Source organism: Panthera onca, chromosome C1 (assembly GCF_046562875.1).
Source record: "Panthera onca isolate mPanOnc1 chromosome C1, mPanOnc1 haplotype 2, whole genome shotgun sequence".
In the NCBI taxonomy this organism is placed as follows: domain Eukaryota; kingdom Metazoa; phylum Chordata; class Mammalia; order Carnivora; family Felidae; genus Panthera; species Panthera onca.
The window spans coordinates 7673223-7691507 of record NC_138346.1 but is presented as its reverse complement, the minus strand read 5'-3'; the positions used below and the strand labels follow the sequence as shown (position 1 = coordinate 7691507).

Here is an 18285-nt window from a genome sequence, read left to right as displayed (position 1 = left end):
GTATCCAAGAGATCCGTTCATTTAATAGGAAAAACAGACATGGGAGGAATGGCACCTTAGGCTGAGGGGTAGTGTTTGCATATAGCACAACTGTGGGACTGTGGGTTGCTTTGGGAGATGGGAAGGAAAAGAGGATATCAGTAGGCAGGAGTCAGATTCTAGAGGATTTTACATTTTATCTTTACTTTATCCTACAGGGTGGGCATCAAAAGGCAAGGGACAGTTGACAGTTTTAAGCGTGGAAGTTAAATGATCAGATTTGCATTTAGAAAGATGCTAGTGGCCATATGGAGGATGGATAGAGAGTGGAGGTGATTTGTGTCGGGGAGACCATTTAGGAATTTATTGTAATAACGAAGGTGACAGAGAGGAGGGCCTAAGTTAAAGCAGTGGCAGTGGGGACAGATAGAAGGGATGGTTAGAAGTGGCAAGAAATCTGGTTAAGTTTTTTAAACATCATTCGAAATGCCAAAGCAGTTATATAACCCAGAAACTCTTCTCATTATTGACTCATATTTGGCAAAGAAAACAGTCCCTTAAAATCTACTCCTGAAATCATTGTTGCACTATATGCTAACTAATTTGGATGTAAATTTTAAAAAATAAAAAATAAAACAAGTTAAAAAAAAAACAGTCCCTTAAACTGCTTGCCTCTTGCTTCTTTGCCTATTAGCAAACTAGAAGACAGTGTTTTTTTTGGAATTCTTCCTACTTACCTTTTTACACTCCCTTGCCCTTCCCTCATCTCATATACATCTCATTGCCTGTATTCGAGTGACTTGGGGGGTGGTTATATGGTATAGTTCATTTGACCTGGTGGCTTTGTTGGGGAAGCAAGAATCAGCTCGGTCGTCACCTAACATTGTTTTACCTTCCCACTCAGATTGAAAGACGATGACAGTGGGGACCATGATCAGAATGAAGAAAACAGCACACAGAAAGATGGTGAGAAGGAAAAAACAGAACGAGACAAGAGTCAGGGCAGCAGTAAGAGGAAGGTGAGTTTTGTGCTGTATAGATATAGTTGCCTTTGGACTTGAGACTCGGTTATCTTGTGGAATCTATGTGAAAGATACCAGATTAACTCAATGGTGCCCTATTTTGGAATATCTGCTTTTGTTCTCAAAAAAAGATTGTTGAATCACTGGCGTTCATGTTGGGAGTTAGAACTTTTCCCTTGCCATAGGATCTTGAGATCGTGCCTTGCTTTCCAGCATTCACCCAGCATGAGGGATTAACTGTGGACTTGAATGAGACTCTCTGTTAGTTCTAAGCTGTTGCTGAGTATTTCAAATCCTACACATCCTTGAGATTTTAGACTCTTTAGTCAGTAATAATCTAAGCTGAAAGTGACTTGGAAAGGAAAAAATTTAGAGAGTGAGAGATTGATGGGTCAGTTTTTTTTTAATATTAAAACTTGTTTATCTGACAAGATCGAGCATTGTAGGTGCTAAAAGAGCACAAAGGTGAATGAGACTGTGGATCAAGGGGCTTACATTTAGTAGTAGCAATATTAATAGTAGCCGACACTGAGCACTTACTATGTGCCAGGCACCGTGCTAAGCACTTTACATCTGTTAACTTATTTGATCCTCTCAGCAACTCTACGATATTATTCTCTTCATTTTGCAGATAAGCAGCTGAGGCACAAACAGGTTAAGCAGCTTGCCCAGGTCACTAGCCAGTAAGTGATAGGGTGTCATAGAGGAGGCATACTTGGCCTGGGAGTACTTGGGTGAGATAAGATATAAACATAAATACCTATAATAGGAAAAAAAGTTTAAAAAGCCATAGGAAAACAGATAAAATGTTAGAGGAACTTAGAATCCGCTAACCACTGAAGAAATTTACAGTGTAGGGACACCTGGGTAGCCCAGTTCAGCTCAGCTCATGATCTCACAGTTTGTGGGTTCGAGCCCCACATCAAGCTCTGTGCTGATAGCTTAAAGCCTGGAGCCTCCTTTGGATTCTGTATCTCCCCCTCTCTCTGTCCCTCCCCTGCTCACACTCTGTGTGTCTCTCTCCCCTTCCCTCCCTCCCTCCCTCCCTCTCTCTCTCTCTCTCTCTCTCTCTCTCTCAAAAATAAACAAACATATGGGAATGCAAGATGATGCAGCCACTCTGGAAGACAGTATGGAGGTTCCTCAAAAAACTAAAAATAGAACTACCCTATGACCCAGCAATTGCACTAGGCATTTATCCACGGGATACAGGTGTGCTGTTTCAAAGGACACATGCACCCCCATATTTATAGCTGCACTATTAACAATAGCCAAAGTATGGAAAGAGCCCAAATGTCCATCGATGGATGAATGGCTAAAGACGGTGTGAGATATATACATATATATATATACATATATACATATATACATATATATATGTATATATATATATGATGGAGTATTACTCGGCAATCAAAAAGAATGAAATCTTGCCATTGACAACTACGTGGATGGAACTAGAGGGTATTCTGCTAAGCGAAATTAGAGAAAGACAAAAATCACACGACTTCACTCATGTGAGGACTTTAAGAGACAAAACAGATGAACATAAGGGAAACAAAAATAACATAAAATCAGGGAGAGGGACAAAACAGAAGAGACTCATAAATATGGAGAACAAACTGAGGGTTACTAGAGGATTATGGGAGGGGAGATGGGCTAAATAGGTAAGGGGCACTTAAGGAATCTACTCCCGAAGTCATTGTTGCACTATATGCTAACTAATTTGGATATAAATTTTTAAAAATAAAAAATAAAATACAAAAAAATAAACAAACATAAAAAATTTACTGTGTAAGCAGAATCTTGGGCATATTGCAGGGAATTAAAGATGTAGCCTTTTTGTGGAGGTGGTAAGGGGTGACACTATGAGAAAATGTTTTCTCAATCTCAGATCGTGTGAAAAGTGCCCCAGATTAACACACCTTATTGAATTCACAGGCTGTTGTCCCTGGACCAGCAGAGCATCCCCTGCAGTACAACTATACTTTCTGGTACTCCAGAAGAACCCCTGGCCGTCCCACTAGCTCACAGAGCTATGAACAGAATATCAAACAGATTGGCACCTTTGCCTCTGTGAGTACTTACTGGTTTAATGTAGTGAGCCTTGGTGGTACAGTCATGCCTGTACTTCTATCATTGTGTTTATTTACCTTCTGGTAACCTGTTTAGGGTTCTGCTTTCTTTATTTGACCGACCTGAGTCCCTCAGGTTTGCTCCTTCTGAGATTCCTCATTAGACATTCATAGGTAACATACATAGGTATCAATAAGTATGGCATTGACCAGAAGTAGACAGTACAAAATACAGGTTTGTTTAAACAGATATTTGTTGGGTCCTTACTATGTGCAAAGTGTCATGGGGATACGAAATTTTATAATACATTGTATATACTTTTATGAAGCTTGACGGTAAAGACGGTAAAAATTTGAAAGTTTCTCTTGTATTAAGAACCTCCCATTGACAGGGCGCCTGGCTGGCTCAGTCAGTGGAGCATGGGACTCTTGATCTTGGGGGCAAAGAGCTTACTTAAAAAAACAAACAAACAAACAAAAAAAAACCTCCTATTAGGATTTTGGATATGTTAGTAACTATGCATAAAGTAGTGTCTTTTTCCTGTGTTCAGGAAGAAAATTAAATCCTGATAATTGTTTTTGTAGGTACTGTCCGAGATAGCCCAGCTGTGTCTTGTCTCCCTCACAGGCATCTAGGTGTGTGTGCCCTGAGAGTTCTCTGCAACTAAAACCAGTTTTGTTCAACAAAAATTATCACACATTTCCTGTGTGCTGTATATTTGATCTCTGGGCAAAATCAAATGCAGGACTTGTTATTTTCTTAAAATTATTGAGGTTTTTTTTTCCTATTTAAAATGTAGACACTGGAAAAGGAAACTATAACAGACAGCAAACATTACAATAAATTGGTAAGAGGTGATAGGAAAAGAAATGAATTCTTGACAAAGGAAACGATAGAAATAAACTTTTGAGAATATCAGTGCCTTCCTAACATTCCTGAATCTATCACAAAATGTTGGTGACCTGCCATGTGGGAATATTAGACAGTACAGGGAAGGTGGCAGCTGTTACGTTATGAACACGTGGATGGCCACTTGGGGTCAGAGACTACGCTGGGGAGGAGGAAGTTTTCATTCAGGGTTCTATTCGGTTATTTGGGGGGTAATTAGGAATATTCCTAGTGTTTTTCTTTTCCTCTTAACAAAGGTATCTATGAATTCACCCAACTTGCGCACAGAGGGTTTTCTTTTTTCTTTTTTTGGCGTAAATGTTGAGTTGACTAGAGCAACATGATCGGCATTACCTGGGGTCACTGCCTTATCCAGACTCACTGGATGTGTGATGACAGTGTTTAAAGTTGTCTGTTGTATAATTCAAGGCATCAGGAAATGTCTCCCAATATTAAATTCCTCACAGAGAAATAATCATATTATGAAACTTAATGAAATCCAAAGCAGTATTTCCCAGTGGTCCTTAATCCTAATAATTGACAATTTTTTTAAATTTTGGGGCGCCTGGGTGGCTCAGTTGGTTAAGCATCAACTTCAGTTCAGGTCATGATCTCCCAGTTTGTGAGTTCGAGCCCCATGTCAGGCTCTGTGCTGACAGCTCAGAGACTGGAGCCTGCTTTGGATTCAGTCTGTCTCTCTGCCCCTTGCCTGCTCACACTCTTGTCTTTAAAAAAAAAAAAAATTTTTTTAAGAAAAAAAAGCAGTGCTTGATGAGGGAATTAGGGGTGGTTGTTACACTTTCTCCCTAACCTCCCCACCTCCAGTTCCTAATCCACGGTGAACCACAGGTTCTAGTGGCTGTATCTTGTTTCTTCCCCGTGTGTCAGAGTGAGAAAAAAATTACTGCTCATTGTATGCACGTGACCACTTACTGTCCCTGATCACCATATACAGTTAAACATCGCAGTTGTTGAGATGAGACCTTGCTTCAGAATCCTGTGAATGGCATTTCTTCCTGACTTCTTTGTAACATGAGACATTTCTGTGTTTCTGTTGTCTAGAAGAATTGAAGCAACAGCCATTTCATAAAGTGTAAAGCCTTACACTTTATGAAAATAAAAGGATTCCACTGTTTATCCTTAGTTGCTGTCCACATCTAGAAGTATGACCTGAATCTGTGTCGACTCAGTACCCATTTTCAGCTGCTCCTCAGCAGTGTGTTGGCAATTTCCAACTGTCTTCAGACTGCTTCACGTTTCTTCTTTCCTCCTAAAGCGTGCCTCCTCACCAGCCAGTACTCTGTGGGTGTCCTCTGCGAGTTACAGAGGACTAGGGAAGTAAATGGGCATAACTTGAAGAGTAGGAATAAGCATGCATCTGATAGAGAAATAGATCTAGTTTTCTAACAGGATGGTGAAGGAGGGGCAAAGAGAAACAAATTTTCTAGCTAAGAGGAGGAACTTAATCCCCAAGTATAAGAGGCTAAGTTCTTTTTGGTTTTGGCTGTCCTGGCCTTAGCAGCAGCCACCATGGTTTACGGTAATGCATGTGGTAGATGCCATCACTTTTGCACAGTAACCAAACACAACTAAAATGTATGCATTGTAGTTAATGCTGTATCTGCCAACAAATAGTCTTTGAGAAATGATCAAACTTGAGGTTATAAAATAAGTCATGGGTGGGGAGGGCACCTGGGTGGCTCAGTCAGTTAAGCATCTGACTTCGGCTCAGGTCATGATCTCACAGTTTGTGAGTTCGAGCCCCATGTCGGGCTCTGTGCTGACAGCTCAGAGCCTGGAGCCTGCTTCGGATTCTGTGTCTCCTCTCTCTCTCTGTCCCTCCCCTGCTTACGCTCACTTGCTCTCTCTCTATCAAAGATAAATAAACGTTAAAAAAATAAAATAAATTAAGTCATCGGGATATGACATACAGCATGATGACTGTAGTTAATAACACTCTATTTTGTTTAAAAAGTGACTTGGTTCAGGACACCTGGGTGGTTCAGTCGGTCAAGCAATCAACTCTTGATTTCAGCTCTGGTCATGATCTCACAGTTCACGGGTTTGAGCCCTGCATCGGGCTCTGCACTGTGTCAGCACGGATCCTGCTTGGAATTCTCTCTCCCTCTCTCTCTGCCCCTCCCCCACTCATGTGCACACACACACATGCTCTCTCAAATAAACTTAAAAAAGTTTTTTTAAGTGACTTGGTCCTTAAAAAAATACATTTAGGCTGAGGTTATGTGAAACTTAATATACCTCAAGACTGAAAGAATTCCACCGTGTCGGGGCTTCTGGCCGGCTCAGTCTATAGAGCATGCGACTCTTAATCTCAGGCTAGTCAGTTCAAGCCCCATGTTGGGTGGAGCCTGCTTAAAAAAAAATAATAAATTAAATTAAAATAAAATAAAAGGATTCCACTGTGTAAAACAAGGTCCTCTTACATCATGTAATGATCATCCTAGGGCTTCCACAGTGAGGGCTCCTGGCTGAGGCTGGCATTTTTTTGCCTAAAGAGTTTATTCTTGTATCAACAATAGGATATTTTTCCATACTTTCCTTCCCATACAACACGCCTTCCTTCTCACTTCCCCTAGTGAAAATGTATCCTTCAAAAAGTAGAGTCTGTAGCACAGTATCTTCCATGTTTATGTTCTCTTAGATCTCACATTCATTCAAAGAAAAAAGACCCATCTTTTGTACTCTGGGACCTTCTCTCTGCAGGTGGAGCAGTTCTGGAGGTTTTACAGCCACATGGTCCGTCCCGGGGACCTGACAGGCCACAGCGACTTCCATCTCTTCAAAGAAGGAATTAAACCCATGTGGGAGGTGAGCACTGAGGATCTTGGACCACTTTTCTGAGTGGTGGTTGTTGTTGTTGTTGTTGTTGTTGTTTAGCCCTGCCAAGGTTAAAAGTATTTAAAGTCTTCTCTCAAAGCTACATCACTATTTCGTGTATCCTTAGGGCCAGGACTTGTAGGAAAAGGCACTTGTAGGAAAAGGCACTGATGTCATTGCTTGTCTGTGTGGGTGGTTTACAGAGATTTTTTTTTTTTTTTTAATCACTAAAATGGTATTATAACAATATTGAAATACTTTTTAAAAAATTGCCTCTGGGGCACCTGGGTGGCTCAGTAAGTTACACGTCCACCTTCGGCTCAGGTCATGATCTCACAGTACATGAGTTGGAGTCCCGCATCGGGCTCTGCACGGTGCAGAACCTGCTTAGGATTCTCTCTCTTTCCCAATCTCTCTCTCTGCCCCTCTCCCACTCATACTTTCTCTCAAAATAAATAAACTTTAAAAAAAGAAGTACCTTTGTTCCCATCAAACTGGTCGTGTGTGCACGTGATTGAAGTGGATAAAAAGTAAGCTTGCTTACAGGCTGTAGCTGGAGACCCAGAGCTGAGCTCTGTGAACCCTGCTGTAATCCGTCTTCTGTTGTGATGCCAGGGCATTTTTCTAGAAGACAAACGTGAAAACACACACACACACACGCCCAGCTATAGGCCCTGTGCCGCTCTGCATTGCTCACATGACCTTGCAGTCACCCTCCAGGCCTCACCTCCCTCCAAGGGAAGCGTGGCCAGGCCTTCCCTCCAAGTGCAGCTCGCCTTCCTCTTTTCATCCCCCTGACACACAGTCTCAGTTTGTACACAGACAAGTTTTTCTCAAAGCCTTCACCTGCTTTACCTGCCTAATCCATATGTCGCTCAAGACCCAGCTTAAATGTTTCCTTTTCTTGAGTGTTTCTGTCTTGCTCCGCTTTAACTTTGTGTATCTCTTATCAGACTATATTGCTGCAGTTCATTTTCTTGGCTCTCTGTTCTTCCACTAGAGCAAATCTAGGTAGAGACTGTGTCTGTGTACTTGAGACCTGGTGACACTTGGTAAACTTTTAGTGGATGAAGGAAGGAATGATCAGTATTTGAAATCTGACATCATTTCATTTTGATTCCTAAAGTAGTTCCAGAAAAAGAGGATTTTTTTTAAAAGGTCAGTGTAGCCATTTATTGTAATGGCTTATACCCAGGATTCCCACCTCCCCTCCCCCCCCCCCCCCCCATTTCTTGTCTCCCTGGCCCTACCACCGTTTTTCCTATAAAATTGAATAACTGGAAAGTGACAGGACTTCTTAGCATTCAAGGGATCCTTGGCTTTTTCTTGCCTTCATGCAAAAGTAAAAGAGCTGTGAAACCACACTTTAACTTTGATGCTTTCTCTTTTCTCCAGGATGATGCAAATAAAAATGGTGGCAAGTGGATTATTCGGCTGCGGAAGGGCTTGGCATCCCGTTGCTGGGAGAATCTCATCCTGGCCATGTTGGGGGAACAGTTCATGGTCGGGGAGGAGATCTGTGGGGCTGTGGTCTCTGTCCGGTTTCAGGTAAGCCACCCCATGGGCGGGTCCGCTTTCTCGTGTTGCCTTTGCTCTCTTCAGTGCCTCTGGCTTGCTTTGACCATCGCTTCTGTTCCTCCTGTAGGAGGACATTATTTCAATATGGAATAAGACTGCCAGTGACCAAGCAACCACAGCCCGAATCCGGGATACGCTTCGGCGAGTGCTTAACCTACCTCCCAACACCATTATGGAGTACAAAACCCACACCGACAGCATCAAGTACGTGTTGGGGGTGCTTGGGGGGCATGTCCCTAAGCTTAGCAGAAGTAGGTCCTTAGTTGGGCCCAGAGGAATATGGTCATGCAGGAGCCTGACTTACAGAGAAGGGACAGACCAGTCTTCCCCTCTAGTGCTTCTGGCCACTTGTAGCAGTTCTTTGCTGGTGAGGCTCCCTGCCCGCCTACACTGTGGGGTGCTTTGCATCAGAGAGAGCCCTTCTGCACAACCCCAGTTGCACCGCCTGGGCTTGCTTTATTTACACAGGCTGTCTTGTCTTTCATTCACTAACCACTATCTTAAAATGAAAGACAAAGTGCTTTTCCTTTTCTTGCTGTTTTTTAAGATGATTTCACTGAACAATCAAGTCCTCCTCCCTGTCTGCCCCTCACCCCACTTTTGCATGTCTTTTTAACTTCTTAGCGTCAGTCTGTTTTCTTTGTCCTGGGAAATTGACTTCTTACTGGGAACGATGACTCCACTTCCTTGTGTGTAGAGCTGAAATTGTAGAGGAAGCAGAACAGTGTGTTTGTGAGAGTAGAATCTAAGGGGAAAGCAGGAATGCCAAAGGGGAAGTAAGCTTTGCGATCTACCTAGGACTTGGGGTACCTAGAGCTGGACATCCACAAATGAGAATCACTGGTTAGGATTGCTCCTTCAGTGATTGAATGTCATAAGTAAATTCAGGTTATTATGAAGAAGTCGTGGGGAGTGGCTGTTAGGTTTTCTCAAAACTAGAGGGAGAGCTAGCCAACTAGGAGTCAAGACTTTTAGGTTTAACTCTCTTCTTTGACTCCAGTATCAGTATGTGCCTTTGGCAAGTCTCTACCGCTCTGCTTCAGTTTCCCCATCTGTAAAATGGGAGATAAATAATACTTTACCTAACAGGGTTGTCGTGAGGCTGATTTAATCTTTGTAATTGAAGGTCCTCAGGTGGAGAATGCTCTTACAGGGCCAAGTATTATTACTGCTATCATCGTCATCATTAGTAATAATATCATCATCATGTTATTCTTACTAAAGACTAGTAATGAGCCCAATGATGGTGTTCAGCAGGCAGACCATTTGGGAATCTTCTTCCCATGCATTCATAGACAGTGTGGGTGGAGTTGGTTTAAACTAGCTAAATGCCAGTTTTCTCCTGGGAACACTGCCACAAAAGTTGGTCCATAATCAAATGGCTGCGTGTGACTCATCGTAGCCACCAACAGGCGTTAGCCAGCCATGGCCCCGGTTGCTTGCCTTAGCAGTCTGGAGTTAGCATTGTTTTTCTCTAGGCAGGTTTTCCCTATTCTTTGTTCTGGGAGAGAATAGTTTCTGCCCTCCAGCCCGACACAGTCCAGGCTGGTGAGATCCACACCTGCTTTTTCTAGGACTCTTATGTTCAAGGTTCCCAAATGCTTCCCCCCTCCACTTCCCCCCAAAGTAACCTTTTCACCTGGATAGGAAAGGGAAAGAGGTATTTTTCAACTCTCCCCTCTCCACTGTTCTCCCTCTCTAATACCCTGAGGCGGTTCTTCCTGACTTTTATAGAAAGGTGTACAAGTCCTTATGAGTCTAGGAGAGCCTGTGGGCTTTTTGCCTTAGTTGGCTGCTCGCTGCTTTATCAGGAGATCTGCCTAGCACTCCAGCCCTGCAGCTACAGGGACCAGAAAACCCTCCTTGATTCCCAGATGCTACTTTCCCTTGCGTCTCCCTCTCTTTCCTCTCCCAATGTGCCCACCTTTTGCACTTCCACTAGAATGCCAGGCAGGCTGGGCCCCCAAAGGCTCCTTTTTCAAAACCTCTGGAAGCCGCGGTTGAATGTGCCATGACCCTCTCCCTCTCTGGATGGCACCATCATTGAAGCTGGCCTCATCGGAGTCTCTTGTTTTGTTGGCGAGCTACCTGGAAGATCCTTCTGTCCTGGACGAGAGGAATTGGAAGAGCATTTTATGTTTTAAGAACAGGCTGACACGCAGCAGCTACAACAACAGCTGAGATCACTTAATAAATGGTGCTAAACTAGCTTGTCTCATGCTCTTGCTCTTTACGGTGCATCAAAGAAGTGGCCTTTCAGACTGACTGTCACCTTATTAAGGAATGGCACAGACTTCTCCATGGAGGGCCATCTGGGGAATGCAGCCTCATTTCCATAAGCCCATTGTAGTGTCACATGGTATTTTGTTCCAGTTCTGCTGAGGTCTGACATAATGAGGTGACATCTCGCTCTCAAAATGAGACCCCATTTTCTGGTACTTGAATTGTAGTTCCCATCTGGTCACGCTGATAACCAGAACGGAGTGATTTCGGATTCGAATTCAGCTTGAAAGTCTGTTAAGGTTGGAAAGGGGGATCCTTGGCCTTTGCTTCGCTTTGTTTGCCTTTACTTCAAAGAAATCTCTTGCTCGGAGGTAAAGCCCTGCTTCTGTCTGTGTGTGGCTGTGTGTCTGTAGTTTCCTTGCTTTGTGTTAACAGGGTTTTCTCACTGTGCCAAGCTGCCCAAGCCACAGGCTCTTTGCCAGCCTTCTCCCTTCTGTTTTCCGTCTAGAACCAAATCATCTTCCTCTTTGAGCTAGTCCTGCTTGCAAGGTTTCAAGGTTGTAGCCCTTCTCCCAGGGTTATTGTGCATCAGGATCCAGGGCGGGGCAGTGTCTTCATCCTGTAGGAGTTCGCTCCGTAGGCTGGCTGACTGTGGGACATACCGGCCCCTCGTGGCTTTGTGGCTTGGCTTGTACGCGCTGCAGCTCGGCCTTCAGGCGCCTAACCTGCATGTAGAATTCCAGCAGGCCTCATGTTACTTGAGGTCTTCTTGGGAGCTACTACCAAAACCAAAAAGGAACCGTTTTTATAGAACTTGAGGTCAGGTTGCCTAATAGCATCTTGAAGGTGGCCGTGGGGGTAATGTGGAGTTTTCCAAAGCGGCCATTCTGTTTTGGCAGCAACACCCGTGCTTACACACTGACCAGCAGTCTCCATATGGCCCAGGATCTCACAGAACACACACTGGGACTAGCACTCAACATTCCGGAGGTGTTTGTGTCATTGTTTCTCTGTTTACTGCGTATCCAAAATTGGTTGAAGTACCTAGAAAATGGGAGATTCGTTGGCATACGGAAATGCCTATTCTCTATGTTTTCAGCGCTTGTCGAAGAATTACTTTCTATGGCCTTTTCCCTCTTGCCTTCCGATATTATTTACACGTATTGACCTTAATTTCAGCTGTATAAACCGGTCCAGGAGATGAGCTTGATGTCACCTTCTAGAGTAAGAGTTGATCAGAAAGCACCAAACCTCCCCTGCGGCCCCTGTGATCCTTACCAAAACGTGAACCGAAGTCAGAACTGTTCTGCTTTGTTCTAGTCCTTGTGGCTCTCCCACAAGTGTGGCTTGGTTTAAGCCAAGGAGCAGCAGCTGCTGTGACTTGAGAATTCAAGGGAAGTGAAGGAAGAAAGGGCCAACAGTTGCTCTCCCCCCAGTTCTCTGGAGTCGAGGGGGCTGCTGGAAACGGCAAGGGGCATTTTTTTAGGAGTAGCCTAGGTTTCTCAGTCAGGTTTCTCCACCTTGCTATGTTTCAGTCCAGTTTTCAGTGTCCTTTTTCAACTGTTTGGTTTGTCCAGCCTTCCCCTATTCACCCTGCTTGTGGCCTCTTCCTGCCGCCCTCTTAGGTGAGCTGAGGCAAACGCTGGTGCGCACAGTGCGTGGTGAGCTGCTTCGCTGCAGAGGGGACGCCTGCCTGCCGCTTCCTACCCCTGTTCACTGCCAGTAGTTTGCCCCCGAAGGGTGAGCAGGTCCCATTGAGAAATGGGGAACCTGTTAAGTTGGGCGTTAGCTCAGGTGCGTGGCTCCTTTTAATGAGACCAGTCATAGCTGAGCTTTCATAGGTTTGGGTACTTGCGGACGTCAAGTAACTAACTGTATCCTCTTTTGAGGAGAAGTCTCATAATGCAGCCAGACTTGCAACCACCAGGGGACCACCAGGATAAAACTTGGCACAGAGCCACATAAAGCAGCAGTGTCTTTTGTGAGGAAATTCCTCTTTGGAATAGTCCCATTGAGTTCCTTTGTGCGTCTGGCCTGGAACGGAAAAGGGGAAGACAGGGCCAGCTTCACTCAGTGGGCCACAGTACTGGGGAGTCTGACCAGACCCCTCTGCAGAGGAAGTTGAGGGTAGGTGACTTCTCTTTATTACTTTATTCCAGAGGAGAGATGGGTCAAACCTGGGGACTTTGCTTTACCACGTCTAGATACCATTGTATGTAGACATTGAAGTTTGTAGGCAAGAACCAACCATCCCTTCCTCTGACGTGGCTAAATCATGGGATCGTAGCCTGGTGGCACCAGGTCACACCAGCATAATTGCTGGCCTGGCTTTGCGTCTAGGAGATGTTCCCCCATACTGATGCTCAAAGCCAAGAAAGCCCAGGCTAGCGGAGGCGGAGCATGTCCATGAGTATTGAGGGCCAGCTGCATGCAAGGCTGTGAACCAGGCTTTGAGTGGAGTGGGGGCAAGTACAGTTACAGAGAAATGAGATCTCGGCTCTCAGAATTTGCTTTCTGGTAAGCGAGCTGGGACAAGAGTGGTCTTTAAAAGACTGTCACTTTGTCATTTGAATCTGTTCAGAATCCCCTGTAGACTCTGCTAATCTCAGAGTAATTTTTTTTTAAAGAAACTCCATTCATTCATTGGACACTTGTAACATTTAACTTGTTCTTTACCTTTAGAAGAAGCAATTTTTAATATTACCTAGTATGCATAGGATGTCAGATGGAGAATAGTTAGAATATGCGCACTTGGCTTTAGGTGGTTGACTTGCCTCTTAGCCAAGCATTGGCCTACATAAGTGTGATTGTTCCAGTGACTGTGGCCAACTGTTTGGTGTCCATTGAGTCCGTGTAAGGAAATTACTAGACCCAGCCTCTTCATGTGGAGGTTTAGCACCTGAAGAAGATACCTCTGAAGAAAACGGGAGGGCAGTTTCATACTGGAATGGATTAGAGGGAGCTCTGAAATCTGTAATTCTGCAGGTTCTTAACACTGAGAACTGTTCTCTTTGGACTAGCATAGGCCTTTCTGGAAACAAAAGGATAAATGAGATGAAGCTTCAACACAGCCACGTAATTTGTTGATGCCTAAGTTGCTTAAAATAGGATTGAAATCTCACTATTAGAAGGAAAGAGGGGTTTCCTAGGTCGCTGCCCAAACATCGGATTTGCTTTACCCTTAATCTTCATGTGGAAGGAAGAATGAAATAGCCTTCTGATCTCACTCGTGGACTCAGGACGTTCATCGCATCAGCATCTCCAGAAAGGGCTGTGGAACAGATGTCTTGCTTTGGAGACTGAGTTTGTGAATTGACAAAGACTGGCACGCTTGATCAGCGGTCTTACGTATTTCTTCAATCGTTAGCATGTCTTAGTAGCTTTGGTAATACTCTCTAAAGACACCATTACCTGCAGATCAACCTCTTGTTCTAAGAGATCATTAACTTATAATTGCTCCTGTTCAAAAGGAAAAAAAACCAATGAAACTGGTATAAGTATTACCTGGAAGAAGGAATTTGTTGTACCAGGTCTCTGTATTTAAATCCCTCCCTACTTAAAGAAAACCTACCTGTAGAAGGCCTGGTAATGAAGTATATTCTATTGGCCATATCACACCTGTAGTGAGTGACACATGTGTTGTCACCCAAGATACTGTCATTCCTTTAAACTGAGAATGGAATAATTGCCAGTAAGGAATTTTAGATTTACAAGCATTGAATTACCCATTATATGATATATATAAGTTCCCAAGGAATTTGCCAGGTAGTCTGTCCCTAATAGAGCTGAAAAGTGGCTGGGGCCGAAAGGTAGGACATCAGCTTCTCTGAGGAAACTTGAAGTGGTTTAGGGCTTCAAGGACACGTGAGGGATCTGGTTTTCTCCCGGTTCTTTGGCCAGCAGTCACCAACGGCTTGTTCTTCGTGGAGCGGCATCCAGAGAGACGGGGCACCCTGCAGTCCTGTTTCTTACTCCTTCCTAACCCCAATCACTAAATCAAGTTAATTGGCATGAAAGTTACAAGGATCATTGAGCCCTAAAAATTTGAGCTGCTATGACCTACACAGTGTAAGGTAGTAATTACATGGGCATTTCCAGAAACGGATGGAATCTGATACAGATTTGGGGTGTGAGTTGGGAAGGGCCCGACAGTTGGAAATGAGAGCAGAGAAAGCGCTTTAGTTGCTTCATTGCATCTGCAGCCATCGTAATGCTTCTGGGCACCTGCCTTTACCCGCAGAGTGAGGCCTGATGAAGAACAATAGTCCTGCCACCTGCCCTCACGCCCCCAAGGGCAGAAAGCCCTCTACCCCAGTGATTGGGGGTGTCTCCAGGGAGGATTGAGCTTAGCTCTGACCTCCTGGGCCTCCCTGTAGACTTGAAGCAGCAGGTAGGAGGACTGTGGCAGTTGCTTGAGGGGACAGGGCCAGACTTCGCTAGTCAAGCCAGCCAGGAGCAGTGCCAACTGGCCGCCACTGCTGATGTGAGGGCAACGTCTAGAGGGGGAAGGCTGACCGCTGCTTCCAGGTACTGGTGCGCTCCGCCCGACCTTGAGGTATCTCAAGTGGGATGTGGGGTTATCGTGTCTGTGCTCTCTTTGTTAAAAAGCTGTTGATCTGAATGTGCTATTGTGTTTTTTGTCTCTGGTTTGCCAGGGCCTGGGAGGAGTTTCATGGCCTGGTGAACAGCAGCGGCCGCTGATCGGACGCTCCCCTCTGTCTCTCACACTCAGGGTAGGGCCTTGTCTATCTTCTCTGTAACCTTGTGACATACCTCTCAGCCACAGGCCCCCTCTTCCCAAGGGCGTGCCCTCTCCCCGTTTACCCCCAGCCTTGCCTCTGCCAACATGGAGCCTGCTCCAGCTTCTCCTCTTTGACTGGTTGTCACAGTCTCAGAGAAAAGCACCAAGTCCAGAACCACTAGATCGTCCTCCCAGGGTCACGTGTCTCCCGGTGGCCCTCCGGGAGGATTGCTTAACTTACCGTGCCCGTGTTTTCGTTTGGAAAATGAGGTTCCCCAGACTAAAGTGTCTTCGATCTCTTCCAACGCCAACATACCATGATTATAGACGTGCCACAGATCCTTTGTCTTTTGCCCAGACGTGGCCGTTTCAAGCCATCTGGCAGTGTCCTGTGACTGACAAGACAGTTCCGTGGGCTCTGGTGTGGGTTAGGTGAGGGGTATGTCCCTTGTCTGCTGGTGGTGTCTATCAAGTGTGAGCAAACAGTGGCAGAACCTGCGGGTCTCACAGAGTGAGCTGGGACAGATGCAGGGGCGTGCTTGACTAAACCGTCACATGTCACTGGAAGGGAGAGGCCCCGGGAAATCGAAGGCTGGGTCAGCTGACACATTGACTTTAAGAACATTTGCGTTTCGGTTAATGAAGAGAGTGCCAAGTCCGTGTCTGTGTCTCTAGCAGAGGGAATTGGGTCAATTTACTCTGGATGAGAAGACAGTAACTGCACGTGCCTGCGCTGAGAGCATAGTCCTGGGCGTTAACTACCCTCCCGCCCCGCCACCCCCATCCCTGTGCAATAGAGAATTGCTAAAATTGGAACAGAATGTGTCAGCTGTAGTAGCCGCTTCAGAACTCCCCCTTCCCAGGAGGGAAATGAGGCTTTTCCGAGAAAAGGAGATCTGCATCCCTCAGACAGCAAGAGAGGATGACACAGAGGGACAGAGCGGTGACCCGGGGTCTGAGTACTCTGCAGAGCTGGGTCATCTTTGGATAAACGGTCTCAGAAGTCCTGCACACAACATGATGCCAGGCGTGTCTTTTTTTAAAGCTTAATTCTTTTCTTGTGAATTCAATTTTTAGGCATACTAGATGTTTTAAATTTCAATTTAAAAGTTTTCTCTGTAAAATATAGTTAACAGGTCAGAGGTGGCTGCTAGTATATACAAGGAGGGATGAAAAACAAGCATCGGCTGTAATGTTGGGTACACTGAAATGCAGGCTGCAAACGGCAGACACTTAGAATAAATAAGTCGGATTTCCAGAGGCCTGGTGCTATCATGCAATCGTTTTAATCATTTTAATAACATTACCATATTTAATTATTTCTAGGATATTTTTTGGTTCTGTTTTCAATATCCCTAAAATCAGGGTGCTCACAGTGAATGGGATAAGAAAGATTTTGGACGTAGTTTAATTAGCAACGTTTACTTCTTAGAGTACAGAAAACGATGGTATCTTTAAGAATCAATAGCATCTATGTTCCATCGGGGGAGAAAAGGCTTTAAAATGAAATTGGAATAATCAGAATGGGGGAAAACTGTCCCTCCCCCTTCACTAACACTGAATCCCTTGGGAAAGAGATCTCTGAATTGCCTTGAAATCCTGTATTTGCATCGTTGCCATTTTGCAGTCTCTTGTTTCTTGTTTTTGTTGCCCCTATATCTTTTTTATCTGGCAGATGAAGAAGCACTTCATGGTTTAGGTGTTCTCCTGCGTAAAGCGCAGCCTTGGAAGTCTAATACTTGGAGTATTAGAGTCTGAACAAAAAAACCAACTCACGTCATTGTCTTAAAGACTTGAAAAAGACTCTCTATTTCATCCCTATCGCATTACCCCTGAAGGGGTGCTCTCAGCTGCTACGCTAGCTCTGAACTGCTCTTTTAAAGGTTCCTAACACTTTGGCTCCTCGTCCTCTTCACCTTTTCTTTTCCCCCTCCAAGGAGACCATGATCTAGGAGGAACTAAAAACTGCTATTTAAGTAATTGTTCTTGAACCACAAATACTTCTCAGTTGATCCGATATTTTATGCTAGGACATATAGCTGCTAATATTCTAGAACCATTTCATTTGATCTGCATTACAAATCAGTATTGCCCTTTTAACCATGACTTCAATAGAAGTCCCAGTTAGCTGCTGAGGAGGATTTAGGTTACTTTTATGTCTGGGCTGGCATGCACAGAGCAATGATCTGTGTTGTTGGGGAATGAAGTTGGCCCTCAGTGGGAGATTAGAGATGGAAACTTGCCCCACTGAACCTAGGAAGGGTTTGTAGTTTTATTTAATATACAGGGAGGGAGAGGGGTGGAAGCCAGAGCTGGCCTGTGGTGGACAGCTGATAGCCAGAGAATGTTCCTCTGAAGACTGTACGGAAGCCTGTAGGCTGATTTGTGAGTGCACTCTCAGATCCCCCTCCAGAGCAGAGAGTCAGGTAGGGCTCCTACTCGGTGGCTCAGCTCGCAGTTTTCCCTCGAGGACCCGGAATCACTGTGGCCACTTCCTGCAAGAATGGAGAGGCATTCCTTTGAGGAACCAACCACCTTGCTCCTGTGTTATCCACCCTCAGGAGCTTGCCTCAACCTCAGCTTATTCTTCCCGGAGTTGGAAATTGTCCTTTCTAGAGAAGTACGAAATGGCAGAGCAGATTAGAAAGCTGTTACAGAGTATTTGGGTAACAGTTTTCCCCCCAAATGCCTGGGAATGTGAAGCTGGAAGCCAGTTTGGATGGGGCGCTGGTATTTCTGTCCTGCTATCAGGATAAAGAGTCATCCAGTAAAGAAAGGTCTTTTTAATTTTTTAATGTATTTTAGAGAGAGACCGTGCAAGCAGGGGAGGGGCAGAGAGAGAGGGAGACATAGAATCCGAAGCAGGCTCCAGGTTCCAAGCTATCAGCACAGAGCCTGATGTGGGGCTCGAACCCATGAACCGTGAGATCATGACCTGAG

General features: G+C 44.8%; 1 protein-coding gene across 3 annotated transcripts in view; it reads left to right on the top strand.

Moving 5' to 3' along the window:
* Positions 1–18285, top strand: part of EIF4E2 (eukaryotic translation initiation factor 4E family member 2) — a 29840-nt gene that overhangs the window by 6003 nt on the left and 5552 nt on the right. The window contains exons 2-7 of one of the 3 annotated variants that reach the window (XM_078450781.1): positions 884–998; positions 2943–3077; positions 6690–6794; positions 8199–8351; positions 8449–8585; positions 15260–15337. In XM_078450781.1, the coding sequence (XP_078306907.1) occupies positions 884–998; positions 2943–3077; positions 6690–6794; positions 8199–8351; positions 8449–8585; positions 15260–15305 (691 nt within the window). In that variant the 3' untranslated portion in view covers positions 15306–15337. Of the gene's footprint in view, positions 1–883; positions 999–2942; positions 3078–6689; positions 6795–8198; positions 8352–8448; positions 8586–10323; positions 10590–15259; positions 15338–18285 lie in introns of those variants that run through there. The other 2 variants (XM_078450780.1, XM_078450782.1) reach the window with 2 other exon arrangements.